This window comes from Phodopus roborovskii, unplaced genomic scaffold (assembly GCF_943737965.1).
Source record: "Phodopus roborovskii unplaced genomic scaffold, PHOROB, whole genome shotgun sequence".
In the NCBI taxonomy this organism is placed as follows: Eukaryota; Metazoa; Chordata; class Mammalia; order Rodentia; family Cricetidae; genus Phodopus; species Phodopus roborovskii.
In genome coordinates this window covers 6,208,090-6,227,340 of record NW_026126613.1, presented here as the reverse complement: position 1 = coordinate 6,227,340, position 19,251 = coordinate 6,208,090, and the positions used below count along the sequence as shown (strand labels likewise).

The following is a 19,251-nucleotide window of genomic DNA, read 5'->3' as shown; positions in this document are numbered from 1 at the left end:
AAAAAGGGGTATGGGTGGGTTCCTGTAGCCAACTCAGAGACAGGCTGACCTTTTCAAATGTGAAACATGCCCTTAGAGTGACTGAGTGTGTTTATTTTTATGCTTTCCACAATGGAAATAGATTATAAATCCTTAACTCGTTTATAGTGGAATATTAGTTAAATATGAGTTACTTCATTTCATGCTTGCGGAATATTTGATTAATGATGCAAAGATGTGTTTCATTCTTTTATGTTGCATATATTTACTGTGAAGCTGTATTATGTTTCCTGCCTAAAACACCTAATTGGTATAATAAACAGCAGAAAGGTCAATAGCTAGACAAGAGAGACAACTGGGCAGGACTGGCAGGCAGAAAGAATAAATAGAAGAGAGAAGAGAGAGAAGCTTGAAAAAGGAGAAGGAGAGGATTTTGGGGGCCAACCACACAGCCAGACATGGAATAAGAAGGAAAGAAAATATATGCAGAAAGAGAAAGGTAAAAGCCCCAGAAGCAAGTTAATGAGCTGGGTATTCATAAGTAAGAATAAGTCTTTGTACTTTTATTGGGAACTCAGTGGTGGATCCCAAAGAGCAAAGAACAATAATAATAATAAACCAACTAGCGTCTTTCTACCTAATCCTTCTGAGTATAGGCATAAATCACTATGTCCAACTTAAAGCTTTTTAGTCTCATGTCTTGACGATAAGCTCCTAGTGAATGTGAGATATATATATATATATATATATATATATATATATATATATATGACTTTAAATAAGTAATTATTTCATCAACATTCAATTATTATTTTGAATAAAGATTTTAAATAATATGTAATTTTCAAGATACATTAAAATTAAGATTAGTATTGTATGAAACCACATATACTTTGATCACACAAATAATGATGCAAAGATTTAAGTATACCATAAATGTCTACCAGTTAAAATAATTAATGTAATATTAACAAAATAAAATGTAAGTACTATTAAAAATAGCATAAAACAAAGTATCTTATTCATATATGAATATAAAATATTTCACCTATCATGTGTTCCCAATAAAGTATTATGTTTTTTTGTTTTGAGACAGGAGTTCATGTAGCTCAGGCTGGCCATGGCATTGCTATACAACTCATAAAAATCTTTGTTCTCCGAATTCTGATAGTTCTACTTTTCAAGTATTGAGCCAATAAAGTACTGTTTTTCAATGAATTTAAGCCAAAAAATAAAAATAAAAAATAAACCAACTAGCTACACTCATAGATTTTTAAATGAATTATCAAGAACATTTCTGTAGCATTAGGGTTTGCGAGGGTTAAATGGATGTGTACACTACAATGCTTTTTTGTCAGTCTCCACTTTCCTTTAGACTCTGGACAAGATTCTGCTTTTGAAGAAATAAATTTGTTACATGCACAATTTTTATTTGCTCCATGCTTCTTTTGTCCCCCCCCCCTTTTCCCTTGACCTTGTTAGGACCTGTTGTACAGTTCTTTATAAGTGTGAGCTGTTTGTCCTGGAAAAGAATCCATAACCAGATTCTAAGCTCACACCCCCACAAAAAAGAGATTATTTCATAAGCCTTCCCTCCCCAAATACAGTATGAGCCAGTGGGGAAGGTTGATTCCAGTACCTTCATGCCAGCCGGTCTGTCAAACACTTAAAGGAAAATTAGACACAATCTTTGCTCTAGGGCTACCACCAATCAGCTGGAGGCCTTTCACCTAGGGATTCCCCTTGTATCTACTGGCAGGTGTTTTGCTTCCCTCCCCAAAGGGGGTGTGTGGATATTAAGAAGACATGAAGAGTGTCTTTGGCTAGTAGACAAGTTGTCTTCATTACTCTCATCGGGGAATAAGACTGAATGGAGCTTTTTTTTTTTTTTTTTTTTTTTTTTTATTCCCGAGCCTGGCCCGAACTGTGCTATGCTTGGAGGGCCTATTAGCCTGCAGGTCACAGCAGCTGGAGCCCAGGCGCCTGGAGCTGGTCACGCGTCTGTGCTGTGCAGGCCAGGATGCACAATGGAGTCATTGACCATTTATTTTCTGCACACAACAAGGCTGCTGTTGCCTTAATTACAGGAACCTTCTAGCCATCCCTGGGATCTTTAAATCACAAATGGACTCTCCATGCCACTAACTCATCTCTCTTAACTTAAGCCTTAGTCTCCCAGAGGCAGCTAAGCCCAGTAGGTGTGTGGATGCTTGTCTGCTGAGTATGTGTGTGTGTGTGTGGGGGGGGGTTGCGTTGTAGAGAGCTTGGGATGGTCAAAAAGTAGGCAGTAAAAACTGATGTTTGGGGAGGACTAAGTCAATTGCTAGCCTGGAGTGGGGGCTGTCAAAATGGGGACAGGTCAGGAAAAGATTTTACTCACTTTGATTTTCAGGAATTGCATGGGCTGCAGGTCAAAAAACACAGCAAAAGGACAAATGCTCCTGTGCAGCCTGTTGGACTGCTCTACTCACTTTGATTTTCAGGAATTGCATGGGCTGCAGGTCAAAAAACACAGCAAAAGGACAAATGCTCCTGTGCAGCCTGTTGGACTGCTCTAGGATGAAGCTGAGTTGCTCTGCGTAAAGACCTTTAGAATTAGGCTGGAGTGCCACAGGGGCAACAGCTGCCTCTAGGCTCCACAGAGCCTCAGAATTCCACCTGGCCTCCTTCCTAATACAATCCCTTTGCAATTTGTCTCCTGGGCCTGTGTGCAGAGTCTGTTCAAACTTGGCCTCTCTTAAACCTCCTACAGAATCCTAGCTCACTAATGTACTCCGGGGGGGAGCTGCTACGTCTCCACTCCAGTTAATATTGTAGGGCTGAGGATAAAGTAGCTATGGTATTGAATAGATGTTGACTTTTCTGACCCAGAGGAGCACAAATCCCGGATTGTTTGTAGAAGCTAATCGCTTCCCCAGAGAAGCAGAAGACTGGTGTGCTCCTTGCCTCCAGGCCCCACCCTTGTCTCCCGGAGACAACCTTCGGAAAGACCCTAGCACTCAGGCATTCCCGCGCCCTGCCCTTTTCAAACCTCTCTCAATATCCCATATGCAAATACTTGTATAAGCACATTTCACCAGTCGTGGAGACTAGGACCTCAGATTATGTATCTGCCAGATATCAAAGCTCCTCAACATTCAGGGACTTACTGGGGAGAGAAGCATCAGGTATTCAGGGTTAGACCTGTGCAGAGATGGCCTGCCAGCATCTCATGATAAGAGTGACCAGGAGCCAAAGATACTCGTTTACACCGGGAACCGGGATAAAAGGAGCACAGATCAAGATGATCCCCCACAAACCTCAAAGGGAGATGCAATAGTTGAACCAAAAGGGCCACTTTGGAGACAAGCAGCTGTTCTCCAGATGTTGGCAACAGAGACCAGAGACGTCTCGTTGCCATGGTTTCGGAGCAGCATAAAAGCCGCCACCTAGAAGCAGACAAGTTAAGATTCCCTATACCCAATGTAGCTTCTCAGACCCAGGCAATTTCCTTGGCCCTTTTGCCTTCCCCCACTATCATTCAGAGCATCTGGGCCCCGTTCCCTTATGTCTGGATGTGGGTGTGCTGGCAAGAAAGGAAATCACTGCGGAGGGTGCGGGAAGCTCTAGATGGTCAGCGCCCCAGAATTCTCTCCCAGGAGATCGTGAAAGAAGGAGTGTGCGCTGCTCCGTGGTGGGCCTGGGAGCCTTAGAGCTAGTACCGGCTGCGGGGGAAAGAAGCACGGCTCCTTTAAAGCAGGAGGAGAGGAACCCCCGCCAGGAGGCGTGTCTGTCTCCAGCGCCACTGCTGCGGCTCCGCGGTCGCGGTCTCCTCTGCCGCCCTCACTCGTGCTCGCGCTGGCGGCTGCGTGGCTGAGGCTCGGAACCGGGGAGAACCGGGGACTTCCCGCTGGACCTCCTCCCGCCGCCGCGACTCCAAGGGGACTACTCCAGTCCCTCCCCTCCTCTTCACCCCAGCTCCAGGTAAGCACTCACTGGCTGTGGACCCTCCCTGGAGCCTAGCTCGTCGCTAAGGTTTTTGCTCTCGGTGGGATCTCGGGGAGAGGAGCCCAGGACGGTGGAGGAGCGCTGGCAGCCTGGAGGAAAGGAAGAAGACACAGAACAGATTCGGTCGGTGCGCTCCGGGCACCTGCTGGATGCAGTACCTTGGAGGGCTTTTTGTCCCACTCACTGCAACCAGTCTCCCGCAAAGACGCAACTGGCTCATTTGACTGCAGGCGCACTGGTGTTCTCCACGTAAAATATTTTAATAAGTGTATGTGTCAAGAAGTGGCCTCAACTACTGGGACTCATGCACAAGGCGAAGAGAAGCACAGCAAGAAGCTATGTATCTGTGTGTCATAGCAACTCCGCATCCTCCCTTCGTCCACCAATCCTTGGATCGCCCTGATCCATAGCTCAGGGCTGAGAAAGTAGAGATTATTTTTAACTGGGGACAGTATTCAAAGCTTCTGAAAAGAAAGAAACAAAGAAAGAAAACTCTCAGGGCATCCCGTAGGGGTAAAGACTGGCTGCATCACCGAGGCGGATCATAAATGTTCAGAACTTTTAACCAACCACATTCCCTCGTATTTTTATCTTCAGGTAGATAGAAAGGAGTGTGTATGTGTGTGTGAGAGAGACAGAGGTGGGGGGTGGGAGGGAGGAAGAGAGAGAGAGAGAATCAAATATGATAGGAACTACTAAGATAATGATTTGGATTTAGAAGTTGGAGAGTCCTAGAAACTACCTTCTGGTAACGAAAGGAACAGATTACCTTTTAATCATTTCTTCATCTTCATACTGTAAGTATTCTGTCATCAAAATTCCTTATGAGTTGATTCTTTTCATCTCACAAGATATGATTAATTCATTTGAATAAGACTGCAGTTTCCTTGCTAGAAGATGTGCAATTATATTTCAGTTTGTAGTTGTTTTAGTTCCTTACTTCATAACTTTGGAGAACACATTCTTTCAGCAAATCAAGTCAGCTAATCAAAACCCAGTGACCTTAGAAACTTACATATTAAAGAAGTTAAGATATGCCAGGGAAGGTAAGACAGAAATGAGTAAAGGCTAAAATTTTTAAATTTAAATCCACTGAAGATTGTCCATACTGAGTTAAAAAAAAAAGATCTCCACAGACATAAATCCATATGATTTATTTTCTCAAATAATATACATTTTCAGCATGAAAGTAGTAATTAAAAGTATAAATATATCTAGCCACCAACATAGCACAATGTTAATAGAACAACTGATAATGTGTTTAGAATCTCAAGGAATGGTATAAGGTGGATTGCAAGTATGCAACAGTGTGGATTCGTCTGATCTCTGTCTCAGACTTTATTCCCCTTTAATGTCATGATTGAGCAAGCTGTTTACTTTAGCTAAACCTCAATACAATCAGCCACTTGCATGGAATAATACCTTAGTGGTACTATAAGCTGAGGTTTTTCAAATGCCCCATAATAACAGGACAGCAATGTGAGGTCAAGTGGAAGTCTCTCACTTATGTGAGAAAATTTAAAAGCACGACACATATGATATGGAAGAACCTTTGAGACAGCTTCAGAATTCAGATTTCTCTAGAGTATACATTTGTTGTTTGTAGCCAAAGGTACAGGAATTGTCTCTTAAAGGTTCTGCTATGAGGATTATTACACATTTGCTCATGCCCCAGCAGGTGGCAGCTAACTAGAATATGATTCATTTTCACCAGGAGACTAGGAAACTGAAATTGCTTCACAAGTAATAGTGCCCAAGAATAAGAGGTCATTAGTGTCAGGTAATACAAAATGCAGTGAAAGATGAAGCTAATGCCTTTTGTTGTTCCCATTGTTATTGTTGATGTTGTAGGAACAAGCTTTGTATGAACATGATATACATTTTCTTCCTTTATTATTCACCACAGACTTGCTGGTTTTCCATAACACACTTTTTTTTTTTGATATTTTAAGGCTTTCTTCTAGAGATAGCTTCTATCTGTGTGAACATATATGTGTATGCTTGCAGTTTTTCATCCCTGCTTTGACCTTGGAACCCTCACAGCTTTAGCTCCTAGCAATAAAGATTGCCATGTGGTTGAAATAAACTGCAAAGTAAATGAGTCTATAGGATAAAGCACAGTTTTCAGTGCTTTTAAATATAAGTGATCACTGGACACCTAAATAAAGTGTTTTATTTTTTTAAAATCTTCTATTATGAAATAAGCACACACAGAACCAGCATAACATTAAGGTAATTAAATGTGGTGTGTAAAATACTTATTAATAACCATTAACCCTCAGAACTGTGATTATAGTGTCAGTACTGAGGAAATTCTTGCAATAACTTCAAAATATCCATATAGTAAACAAGGCATCTCCTACATATCCACATCATTTTGTTGTGTTTGAAAGGTAAATTACCAAGTTGTTGCTGTTGTTCTGAAGAGTGAAGCTTAATAAGAAAGGATGGGATTAATCTGTTTTCCCTCCTAACAGATTGAAATCTGGAGGTGGGCAATTAAACGTGATAACTAATTGTACATTTCAGAAATGTCTTAAGCCACTGAACATTGACAGCATGTTGCAGCATCCAAAATTCTTCCATGCTATTTTTTGTATGAGGAGGCAAGTTCTTTAGTCTTCATGAGGGGGTCTCACAATGAATGCTAGAGGCTTTTGTAGTAGTATGCACTGGAGAGAGAAATCAAGGTATATCTCAGGTATGTTAAACATTAAAATATACACTCTACACAGTTCACAAAATTGATTTGTTGACTATGTGTTCTTCAAAGATTCAATCTATTTATATGCATACTGTCACTTTAAATGGCATATTATCCATTCATTTCACCATTTTCAAAATCAAACTAAATTCTTGTCCAAAGCGCTGTCCGGGGTCCTGAATAAATATTTGTCCCTGGTATTGAATAAGTCTAGTTGGACAGGTAGAATTGCTGTTATGTTAGAGCTTTTTAACTGAGTTGCTGGGTATAAATGAAATCAATTAAAGATATTTGCAAAGCTGGTTCTTTGGAGACGACTACTTGCTAGTAAAGAAAATTTATGTTGGGTCTTTTTTACAGATTATTTTGTGTGAATTTCATGAACCTGAAGCTTTTACTTTCCCACTAGTCATTCAACAATGATGACACATAAGTAGCTGAGAATGCTAATCATAAATAGAAAGATGACAAATGCTATAATAAATAGTGTTATGTGAAAAGAATCCGTGAACAAGAAATTGTGGTACAGCAGGTTTACTATGGTTCCACGAAAAGCAAACTACATTGTAAAAATTGCAGAAATTTGATTAGTCATAACAAATCATGCTATTTTCAGGTAGTCAGTATCAATTACATTGGAAAATGAAAACAACCAAGAATATGTATTTTTTCCTGGCTGCCATGATTGCCTCTACTAGAGTGAAGAAGAAAAATGAACAAAAAGAATGGAATAAATGAGACAACAAATAAAAGACAGGCTATGTTGGTGTTTAACATATTTCATAAGTGATGTTCCAAACATGGACTGAAGGAGTCGCTAGACTCCTTGGTTTCAGCAGTAGGTGTTCCTTTTAAAGTGCTCAAATAGTGGAATTGTTTGATGGGATTGCCTGCTAGATTGCCGAACTAGCAATTCATGATACTTATTTTTGACATTGTAGTTATGCCTCCATCATTTAAAAAATCAGTGTCTCTTGGAGCATTTGAAAATGTAGATTTTTTTCAATCAGCATTTTATAATATCTTAAGAAAATATAGAGAATAAAGAATCACTATGATGAAATGGGTATATTATGGTGTCTTCTTGCTATTTAGAAACAACATAACCATAGTAATGTAAGAACTTAGTACTCATACCACTTCTTTAAAATAATGCAATATGATGCAGTTGTATAACTTTTATAAGGTCTAACTCATGCCCTATCTGTTTATAATGAACAGTGATTAATAGTAAAACACAAGTTCAAAAATTAGTTTTTTGCACTTCTTAATAAGGTTAAAATATCATCAATTGCTTTCTTCATTATCTCTTCTTACAAATACAAATGATAGTAGTGGATCTGGGGAAAACTGTAATATTTGTGAAGTATATTGCTTATCTCAACAAAATTTTCATATAAAAAGAAGTGTACATTTCTATTTTAACTTGAATTAATTTCTGCTTATGAAAGTCCAGAGAAAAGATGAGTTTAAATTTTTCTGTCAGAATACTAGCCCATGCCTACATTTTTTTAGACAAAACTATGATGCTATATTCCATTTTAAAAGGAAAAAATAATTAAAAAAGATAAAGTGTGGGCACACAATCTCTGGAATCTGCTGCTGCAGCTCAAACACCACTGTCTTTGTGTAAGATTATTTCAGATGTGGTAAATAAGTGAGAAGAAAATGATTCTCTCATTTACCCCTAAAAGTCCACCTGAAGAAATTTCTCTTTACTAATCAAGCAATATGTCACTCAAGTTTTTAAAGCAACATGAAGCTCTCCAATTGCATCTCACTATGCATTTATTATTTTCTACTAGGATTTAAAATGTATGACTCCTTCACCTTAACAGCAAGTTAGATTCACAGCCCAGTTTTCTATTTCAGAACATTTCCTTTTGACAATACAACTCCTAGACAAAGTGACTTTGACTTAGCTAGTCAATTATTAAAATTCATCAGCTGATTGTAAGAAGTGTGTTTGCATACATACACCAGTCACTTTCTGCAGAGTCTTACTGAAAATCAAAGCAATTTTCATCGCATCACGTAAATAAATCTTCCTCTTTTGCTACTCAAGGCGAGCTATCAGAACGGTTGCATAATATATATTGGGAAGCTCGGTGGCAGGAAGCAGCTATCTCAATTTTTCTCACTTTATCTTGGCTTAACGTCAGAAGCTGTGCAGCAGTGCAGTGGAATAAGGGCCTGGCTAAACCCTTGCCAGCAAAGCGCCCTTTGTGTTGGGACTGTGTCTGGCTTTCGATAACTAGTGGTTGCAGGGCTGGAATTCCTATTGATTTTCCTCTTTTTGTGCTCTCCCAGGCTCGCGTGGCCGGACATTGTGGTTGCTGGATTTCTCCCGGATGCTCCAGGACTAACATGGATGTCCCACCATCCCTTGCAGTGGAAGCTTGCTCCTTGGCGCAGTGAGTGAAGAACATGCAACGACTGCTAATGGGTTTGGGAAGCGGAGACTCCTTCTTCTTTCTGTGACCATGCCGTGATTGTGTCTGCGGCCACTACACCACGCATCCTTCTTCTCGTCCAAACCCGGAGCCTAACGCTAGATCGGGGAAGTGGGCGCCGCGCGCGCGCAGGCTCGGAAACATCATGAAGATTATTTCCCCGTTTCTAAGTAATCTAGTCTTCAGTCGCTTCATTAAAGTCCTGCTCTGCATACTGTGGATCGGATATTCGCAAGGAACCACCCATGTGTTAAGATTCGGTAAGATTCCCGGCATCTCACCAGCCTGTGTGGGATCCGAGGCGCCGGATGTAAACAGGCAGTCACTCTGCTTGGCGTGGGCTTGCCGCTTCCAGACCGGCTCCTTCTCGGGTTTTAAAGACCGCCCCCTGCTTTCATTTATCCTCTCTATTTATCTTCTTTTTTTATTTTGGGCCCCGGGAGGTTGAAGGAGGTGCTAGTTCCTGGCACTATTGGCTGACACATCTTAGCCAGGGCTACAGCAGTGATGAGGGCACAGCCAGCCTAGGATGCTTGGTCTCCTAGGGAACCTTCCACCTGCCTGGGTGGTTTGGTCTGAGCCTAAGTGAACACTAGGGCTGAGAAACCTGCAGCTTGTGCTTCTGATGAGTTAATATCTGGTAACTCTTCCATGAGTTGCATCTGTCCACTACTACCCAGACCTGCCTAGGTCCTCACTTGGAAACCTAAGGCACCAGTCCTTCTGGTTTCTTCTGTAAGAGAAGCTTATTGGTCAACTTAATCATTTTTCTTTCCTTTGTGGTCTTTCTCATATACAGAGTTTTAAGAAATAAGTGGGAATAAGAAATAAGAAATAATAGTGGGAAGGTGCCACTCAGTGTGGCAAAATAGCGATCATGGCAGTGTTGTTACGTTGTTTTTTTTTGTTTATTTGTTTTTGTTTTTTTTTTTATTTTAACTTGCTGAGTTCTTTCAAAGCTCACATCCCATCCCACCCCCATCACACTGGAAGTGAGGGCAGAGGGAGGAGGGCAGTTGAGTGGGGGTTTCTGAGTGCATGTTTGTTTCACTTTGACATGGATAAAAGATCCTAGATTTGGGAAGGATTTATAGATTTCCTAAGGTTTCTTTCCTAAAGGAAAAAAATCTACATGCAGGCTTCCAGTCCAGACCCTGGTCCAGAGGTCTGCTTGAAGGAGATGAAGTGTGGGGAAAGCTCAGTGGCTCTGGATGGCCAACTGGGATGTTTTTAGTGAGGACATAACTCAGCAAGGAAACTTCCCTGAAGAAGGGCATTGCAAAAGAGGAGAAAGTCAATGGGGTTGGAGCTCCCACTCTAGGAGCCTTCTCTGTCAGCTCAAAGGGGTTCTAAGCCAGAGAGGGTAGGGAGCATAAAGACAGAGTATGTGTTTTTGAAATAAAAGTAGACACATTAAGTTATTCTCTCTGATATGTAGCAGAGGTTGCCTATCCTGTCTGGGACATTAGCAGCACATCCTGTTTTTCCCCAGTGATCTTTCTCTAGTGCTAAAATTCACTGTCTTCCCCAAGCTTTGTGGAAATAAAATAGAAATGCTTTTATACAAGTTTGAAAAGGTAGTTCCCTCCCCATTTGTCATTTGGAGTCAAGAAGAGTGCTGATAACATGAGACAGGAGAGAATAGCTAGATTCTGACTTGAGTATTCTGCTGCTTTCTTCAGTTTTTAGATGGTACTTAAGCATGTTGCTCTTAGCAACAAGCATCTACAGGAATGCTTGCTTCTTTAGACAGGATTAAAGAACTCCTTATATTCTTGGGAACTGTATGAAGATATGCATGGTATGTGTGTCACAGTAATTTGGCCACTAGCATGGGAAGTGCTATACTATGGAATCCCCCCAAATGTTTAATTCAAAGTACTTAAGAGATCTTTTATATCTTCTCATGTGTGTTTGTGAATGTGTATGCATCTGTGAGAAGGTGCCTGATTAGGGGAAAGGTTGAAGTGGGCCTGAAGACTGCCACTAATACTCTCAAGATTTAGTTATTGCTGTTCTGGTCTTGCAGCACAATATTTGCTGAATCATTAGATTGTTACATTCGCTGATCATTTCATATCTTCATATTAAAAATCTCAGTGTCTGTGGCACTGTAGCAGCTTTCCAAAAGAACACACACACACAAGAGCCTAGATTCTTGGGAAAGCTATAAATCTGTCTAAAATCTCTCTCTCTCTCTCTCTCTCTCTCTCTCTCTCTCTCACACACACACACACACACACACACACACACACACACACACACACTTTCCTGGGCAAACTCTAAAAATATCCTTAAGAAACAGGGCAGTAGGTGAAGATCACCAGACCTGTTTTTCTACATCACCATCAAATGTCTTCCCCCTGGAGATACATTTTCTCTAAATCTGACCTGACTCACCAGGAAGCATTCTGGATAGTTGTAATCATTGGAACATTTCCCTGTTGAGGCTATTTTAATGCAGTGGTGGGAGTTTTATTTTCTTCCGGGGTAAAAAGTACTGAGTGGATTGGGTGGTTAGTCAAGTGCCTATAAGTACCTCTTGAAAATGTTTATTTTAAACTTTGGCTCTAAAACTCAATCATCGCTGGCCTCATACCTGGGGAGGAAAGAGTTGGGATTGTTGGTGGGCAGCTATCCTTGGGTAGTGGCAGGCAGCTAGGTGTGTGCCTCAGGTATCTCACAGGAGGCGGTTTAGAGTGAGGCTACAGGCTGTCCCATCCAAAGGCTTTGGGCTGCCTGACTTCTGGTGCTTCTGCTTGGCGCTATGGCAACCGTGAAGCTGGCTTGAAGCCATGCTAGCTCCTCTTTCCTCCAGTTGATGATGAAAATGAACCCTCATAAGCTCAGATCTGTTCTTCCTGACAACAACAGACAACAGACTTGACCCCTCCTCTTCCTATCACCTCCCCGAAAGCCAGGCTTCCCTACCACTCAGGGTCTCTTGACCTGAAGTGCTTTCCTTTTCCTGCCTATCCATTTCTGCTATCTTTAGGCCAAACCTTCCCCCCCGCCCCCCCGCAGGCTTTTCTCTCCCCGCCCTCAAACCACAGAGCTGCAGTAGAGTGGGAGGGGTTTTGGGTGGGTGTTGCACTGTCACTATCTCTGACTTCCCCACAGCGACTTTGTAGTGCAGAAGAAAACTTTGCGGCTGCACCCAGGAACACCCATTTCCTGCCTCCAGGCCGGCCGCACTTCGGGCACTCTTCACGGTGTTAGCTGCTAGGAAAATCACTCTGCAACGGTGGTCCCAGGCACTTCCCCAAAGCTAGAAGGCCACATGAGATAGTGAAGGAGGGCACCCAAGAGTGGGCTCGGTTTTACCTATTGGCCACTGGGCTGAGTGGCCTGGGCATAGGGGTCTCTTATCTTGGGTCCTGGCGGTTTCATTATTCCAGAACCTGAGACACCAAGGGGTTTCTTCAGAGGATGCCCCTGCCCCTGGGGGTTAGGGACGGCGTTTTCCAGTTGTAAGCTGTGTTGCAGAAAGTCAAGCCCTGGTCAGGTCAGATATTTGCAGCCTGCTGGGTTGAGAACAAAGCCCACCACTGCCCCCCAGGCTTCCCCCCAGACCTCCCACCAGTGCCCAGCCATATGGAAATGAAGTATCTTTGTTCTTAGGCAGCTGCATCCGAGAGTGGGCCAAGGGGATTCCCTAGTTGGTGTGGTCCTGGGAGCTAGGCACTGGAGCCACATTTCTGCCTAAAACGTTTCTTCTATCACGGGGATCCTTCTCCAGGCTGCTTCTTATTTGCTCTGCCCCCAGTCTTCAGAGAGACAGCTGCATACAGGCTTCCTTTCTGTCCTGGTTGATTTCTCTGGTCTTTGGCTTGTTTGGGCATCCACTTTATTGTCACCACACCCCAAACTGCTTCTCTCTCTGATCTTGAGGTCTGATTATTCAGAGTCTTAACATGAGTTGCCATTCAGGACGCCAAGAGCACTAACGTCAACCAAAACTTCCAAACTGAGCAGTTTCTCCAAACAGCCCTTTCCAGTAAGCTGTCTGTCATTTCTTACTACATGATGTTTTTGTCTAACATTATTTTTTCTTAAACCAGTCCGCGATGAGCGATTTTTTTTTTTTTTTTTCCTTAGCACTACACATCAGTCAGTCGCCATGCATGGGCATAGCTTTACACACCTGGTGCACAAGCCCTAGGTGGAGGCACAGCCAGGAGATAAAACCCACGCCTTGGAGGGAACGAAACCGGTTCTTGTGGAAATTGTCCTGTACTCCCAGAGACAAGATTTCCTGGCAAGTGTACTACACCATCCAGCAATATGAGTGCAGTGCCTGAGAGCTGGGAACCTGCCACTTGCCACAAATTCTTTGAAAGAGATTTTTCTTCCTTTGGGAGGTAAAGTGGGAGGGAAGTAGGAGTGGCCTTATGTCTAGGAACTTGAAAACGGACTCTTAAGAAAAGGGGATGGGAGTGATAGCAGTCAGTATCTCTGAAAAAGACGAACTAGCTCACCTGAATTCTTGATGGCACAAGGGGGAAATCTGCTAGAATCTCCAACGAGGGTCGTTTTATAAAAAAGACCTTTTTTTATTTTTAATTTTTAAATAAAATCTAGTTTAGTTTTAAAGCATCAAAGAATAACTTGATGTGATCCATCAAGGGAAGCACAATCATTTCAGAAAATGACTTTGGAAATTGATCTTTCTGTCTTCTAGAAATAGCATTCCACACAGTCCCATGGAACTCAACTGTGTGATGTTTTCTGGCATTGGAAAGGTGTCTTTCAGAAGTGAACAAGGGTTTATATGTCAGTGGACATTTCTTCAAAGAAGTTAGCCTTTTTTTTTTTCAATTTAAGAGATCAGTAAATGTGTTCATTCAGAGATTCTATAATGACACTGATTCAATATTTACTCTGCAAGGAAAGTTAATTTAAATTGCTTTCACACAAGCAGGGAAATACTATAGATAGGTGGTTCTCAACCTTCCTAACACTTCCACCCTTTAATACAGTTCCTCATTTTGTGATGATCCCAATCATTAAATTATTTTTATAACTGTAATTTTGCTACTTTTATGAAATAATACTTTTGGAGATAGAGGTTGGTCAAAGGGGCCATGACCCACAGGTTCAGAATCATATACAAAAGTTCATGCAGTATTGATTATCAGAACTTTTCAAATCTATTCCCCAGATTATAAAGTGTTGTCTGTGATAGGCTTTGGTGCCTTTAATCTCAGCACTTGGGAGGCAGGGGCAGGTGGATCTCTGAGTTCGAGGCCAGCATGTTCTACAGAGCTAGTTCCAGGACAGGCTCCAAAGCAATACAGAGAAACCCTGTCTCCAAAAACAAAACAAAACAAAACAAAACAAAACAAAACGACATAGTCTTTTATGGTAATTAGTTATTGTAATTTCTGATAAAGAAAACACTTTTTCTCATTTGTGGTACAAATGTAACATTTACGCAGACAAACAAATTCCTATGTTTAGGACTTTACTGTGCTACTGTAGCCTCAATTCTATGTATTTCTGGGAAAATTTTAAGGCCCAATTTTACACATAGAGCCAATTATAGTCTATTGTCTGTCAAAAGTAATAGACTTAAATTATCTATTCCATGCATAGTACTCAATGTATACAGATCTTTTTACTATCTTTGTACCATGTGTTGAGATGCAGGTATTGCTTTTATTTATTTATTTATTTATTTATTTATTGGGTGGTGAAAATTTATCTTTTAAGGGCTTTCATTTTGTAGTCCACTTATCAAAGTATCAAAAATGTTCTGAACAAATGAATCTTAAATTCTACACCTTAGCATGAAAGGGAAGGTCAGAAGCCCCCCTAAAAGGAAGGAAGTAGGTGCACATCATCATTATGGATGAGTCTAGATTAAACACTGGAGAGGTAGACTTCCATCTGATAACGTCATATGGTTTCCTGTTTTTCTTTGCTACTTCTGCTGACAATTGTGTAAGGTAATTAAATTGGCTGATTGAAGTCACAGTGGTCATGGGGCGATAAAGACCATTTGGATTTAATGGAATTTAAAACAACAGAGCACTGAACACAACTCTTACCGAACAAGAATTTTAATGGCCCATTCAGGGTGCTGACTAAATAGAAAGCCCTTAACAAGTTTAATTGAAAGGGCAAGGCAGATTAGCACTATATAGTCTTTATGGTTGAAGATTGGGGAATTAAAATTATCCCTTTAAAAGACTCATTAATGCATTATCAAGATTTAATGTAGGTTAAATAAGTCTTCCTTAGACCTTCATTATGTACTGTGAACCTAGGTTTAGGACCAAGTTTCAATAAAGAAATATTTTTGTGGCTTGACGTAGTAAATGGAAATATAGATCTCGATCATCTCAAAAGCTAAAAACATTTTATTATTATTATTTTTTGAGTAAACAGAGCATATAAAGGGTAAGTTGCCAGGATAAATCTATCATTTGTTGTAACTGTAAAACAAACAAAGCAAACTTGACTTCTCTTTGCAGGTTTTGAAGTGCCAATTCCCGCCCTTAGAAACAAAACTTGTTTGCCATAGGGAAGCTGGAGATAGCAAATGAAGCATCTTTCTTTTCTGCAGTTTTATGACAGTGACAGTCACAGATATGGGACCCTCTTGGGGAAGCATTTGCAATGTGTTTAACACTCTAGCCACTGAAGTTTAGTGACTTCATGTTCTTTCCCTTGCCCCAAAAGGACAATTTCTTGCTTTGCATTGGGAAATTTCAGCTATGGTCAGTCCCAAGATAAAAATCATGATTCTGCTTTTGGCCTCCTGGGAACTTACTTATTCTCTTTCTCTAATGTTATCTAGATTTGCCTACTCCAGGTTGCCAATTCCTTTCATATTTCCAGAGAAACATAAAAATACTACTTTCCATATGTAAAGATCCAAAAGTTTAATTGTCTACAGTTTTAGAAATTGTTTTGAAAATCTGAATTGGACAAACCCAAATCCTAGAAGGTAGGATAGGTCCTCCAAGTTGCCCTCTTTCGTTCCCTAGCTTGTTCTATATTATTCAGGTTCTTGAAGACTTACCTGATTTTCATTGACACATGTATCTGCCTTTTGACTCACCTCTGTAACACCAAACAATTAGCTACTCTGATAAAGATCAATCTCAGCCATGTGAATAGGTGGTTAGAGAACACACAGAAAACCTTCCATAGAAATATTTGTTTTTAATTTTATTTTAGTTTGTATTTGAGCATTGGAGATTTTGTTCAATGGTAGTGATGCTCAAGTAGAGTTTTGTTCTTAGTGTTACTTTTATTGATCGATTTAAACCATTTATTCTCCAATTAAAAACTGGACAGTCCTATATTTTTTAGAGATCCTGGTTACTCCAGGCAGCAGGGCCATGTGTGAAAATCTGAAAAACAGTCTTCGAAGGTTTTGTCTTTCAGATATTTTCTCTCCTGGTGCATGTAATTTTATCAATTTGTTGTTTACCATGGCCTTGTTTTAACAGAAATATATGCTGAAAGAAAAGGTTCATAGTCCCATGACAGTGGAGTTGGGATGAGGTTAGCAGTCAGCGTGTGACAGAGATTTTCACATATAAAGACTCCTGTGTACCTTATGGGAGTACCGATTGAAGAAACCTGATAGAAATTGGAGGCTGAGAAAGGACAGCAGAGATATGACGTGATTTCTGGATTCACTACCACATACCTCAGAATTTTGCAAATTTATGTTTTAAATTTTTTTAGTCCATGTCTTTGAACATGTATGATTATTTTAAATGAGATATCAATGATATTATATGGACATATTTTCTCCAGATCATGAATTTAAAAAAAAAAAAGCCACCATAAATGTTTCCCACCTCTTTAAAAGTGTGCCAGTTAACTTTCCTTCATTAAATTAAGCAAGCATCTGGAAGGTATTGCCTCTAGTTTTTGTTTCTAACTTTAGCTCATGCTTTTTTCTATGCTCTGGGGACCGTGCTTATTTTAAATGATAAAATAAAAAAAGCAGATATTAAAGAAAGCTTTCACTTTTGAAGTTCCAGCATATTCACAGATATTTGGTCTCTGGGATGTTGGCTTTTTGGACCTTTCATTTTAGTTACTAAAGCATCTGCATCTCATATGTTCAAGCCCTTCCTTCTCTAGAATGAAGAAATGAAATGGGAACACTTAATATAAATGAAAGCTATAGGACCCTAACTTATCTGAAGCAAGGGGACTTCAGAGACTAAGTCTAGTCTTCTAAGTTTAGAGATGAATCCACAGGGATAGTTAAGCAGCCTGCTCATGGTCTGTACAGCTTTTGAGCAGGCTAATGATTCTTTCCTTGAACTATGTCATTTTCTCAGTGTAGTCTCTGCCTCCCCTGCTTTGCATCAGTTGGAGGGGAAATTAGTAGATTGCATTAGGTCCCTAGACATTTGTATACCTTTTCCTCACTTTTCTTTCACAGAACCTAGGTTATTAACCTTTGTAGCTCTTTTCATACCTGCTTTTGCCATCCTTTCCCAGTGTTTAAAGTTTTTGTTACATCTATTCATTCAACAAACAGTGTCAGGAAATTAAGAAATAGGATTTGAGGGCTGAGGTTCTAACTTCAGGCAGTTACTACTATACAATTAAAGAGAAAGGACATATGAATATTACATACCATTAACACAAATATATTAGAATCTCCTTAAAAGGAAGTTATTATCCACTTGAATTTTTATAGCAATTGAGGCTTTTGTTGGGGTCTAACAAGCATATATAGGGAAGAGGGTGGGAAAAAATAAGGAAGAATTCCCATTAGAGAAAGAATTTAGTATGATGAATTAAGAGGTAAGCTTTATGAGAGATAATGGACGGGCTCTATGGTTATATAAATATGATCCTGATCATGTAGAGCTTTAGTATCTAGGTTATAGGGTTTGAACATCTGTGTAGGTCCTAGAATGCCTTCAAGTGATATTTTTTCCTAGCCAAGGTAAAGAACTAGTGGGTGTCCTTTGACTCCATGCCTGAAACAGACATCACACCTAGAATGTTTGACCAAATGCCTGGTAAGCTGTAGTCCAATCAAATTGGAACATACAGGAACCCATCATGAAAGAAAGGGCTACTTCATTAGCAGGTGGCTAGAGCAGGTGGTATAACCAGGACGTTTGTCAGTTAATCAGAAGGAAAGTGCATTGGAGGACAATTTTAAAGTATTAACTTCCTTCTTTGAAGGCTATAATAAACTGTCTTCAGAAAAATCTCAATATTTTATGCCTTGTTCTAAGCCAGCTCTAGTACTTGGTATTTTCAACTTATATCTGTACATGTAATTAACAAGTACATACCTCATTATGTACATAATTTGTGTTAACTCACTGAGAATTTAAGATAAAAATTAACATTTCAGTGGAGTAGATTATTAATACATTATGCAGAAATTCAAGAACCTGGACTATGAGTTTAGTGTCTAAGTTAGGAAGGCTAATTAAATCTCCTTTCTTGAGAATGTGTATAGCTTTCCATCTGTTTAGTTTCAAAGGTGTAGGAATTAATAGGAGAATGCATAGAGCTTCATATTTCTTGTCAGTAAAGATTTATTTTAATTGAAATTATGTTGGTGATTTAGTCTGTACATGTGGAATAAAGTAGTTTGTTATCACTCATGAACTTTTTGCTCAATTTCTTAAGACTGTGACCAAACCTTTAAGGTAATATAATTTTCTAAATTATTCTTGATAATTTTTCTTGAAATGCACTGAAATCTGTTACAAACAACCAAAAATGCTTTCTTGAATAACAGAAAAAAATGTATTTCTGGTTCATTAATTTCAGAGACAGGAAGTCCCATAGATTCTCTTTACCTTTTCCATATCAGCTCTTGGACCGCTCTGCTCAAATGTCCAGTAAATAAGCATGAAGCAACGCAAACTAATAATCAAAGAGGTTATGCTGAATCAGGTAGCTCAAGGCTTTCTATTTCTATACGAGAACATACATATATAATGCATTTATGAAAGGACATACTTGCTTGAGTTCATGCTTTATTCTTCACTTTGGGATATAACCAAGCCCTTTTACTTAGAGCTCAAAAGTGTGCTAGTGACTGTACTTTGGCTGTTTATGTTGATTCCATAAACTTTCACACATTCTAATATGCTACAATTGTTTGAGATGGACAAGAGGACCCAC

General features: G+C 40.0%; 1 protein-coding gene across 1 annotated transcript in view; it reads left to right on the top strand.

The window, feature by feature from the left end:
* Positions 1–3,617: 3,617 nt before the first annotated feature.
* Positions 3,618–19,251, top strand: part of Grik2 (glutamate ionotropic receptor kainate type subunit 2) — a 628,441-nt gene continuing 612,807 nt past the window's right edge. The window contains exons 1-2 of the mRNA XM_051206151.1: positions 3,618–3,942; positions 8,981–9,383. Of these exons, the coding sequence (XP_051062108.1) occupies positions 9,269–9,383 (115 nt within the window). The 5' untranslated portion in view covers positions 3,618–3,942; positions 8,981–9,268. The remainder of the gene's footprint in view (positions 3,943–8,980; positions 9,384–19,251) is intronic.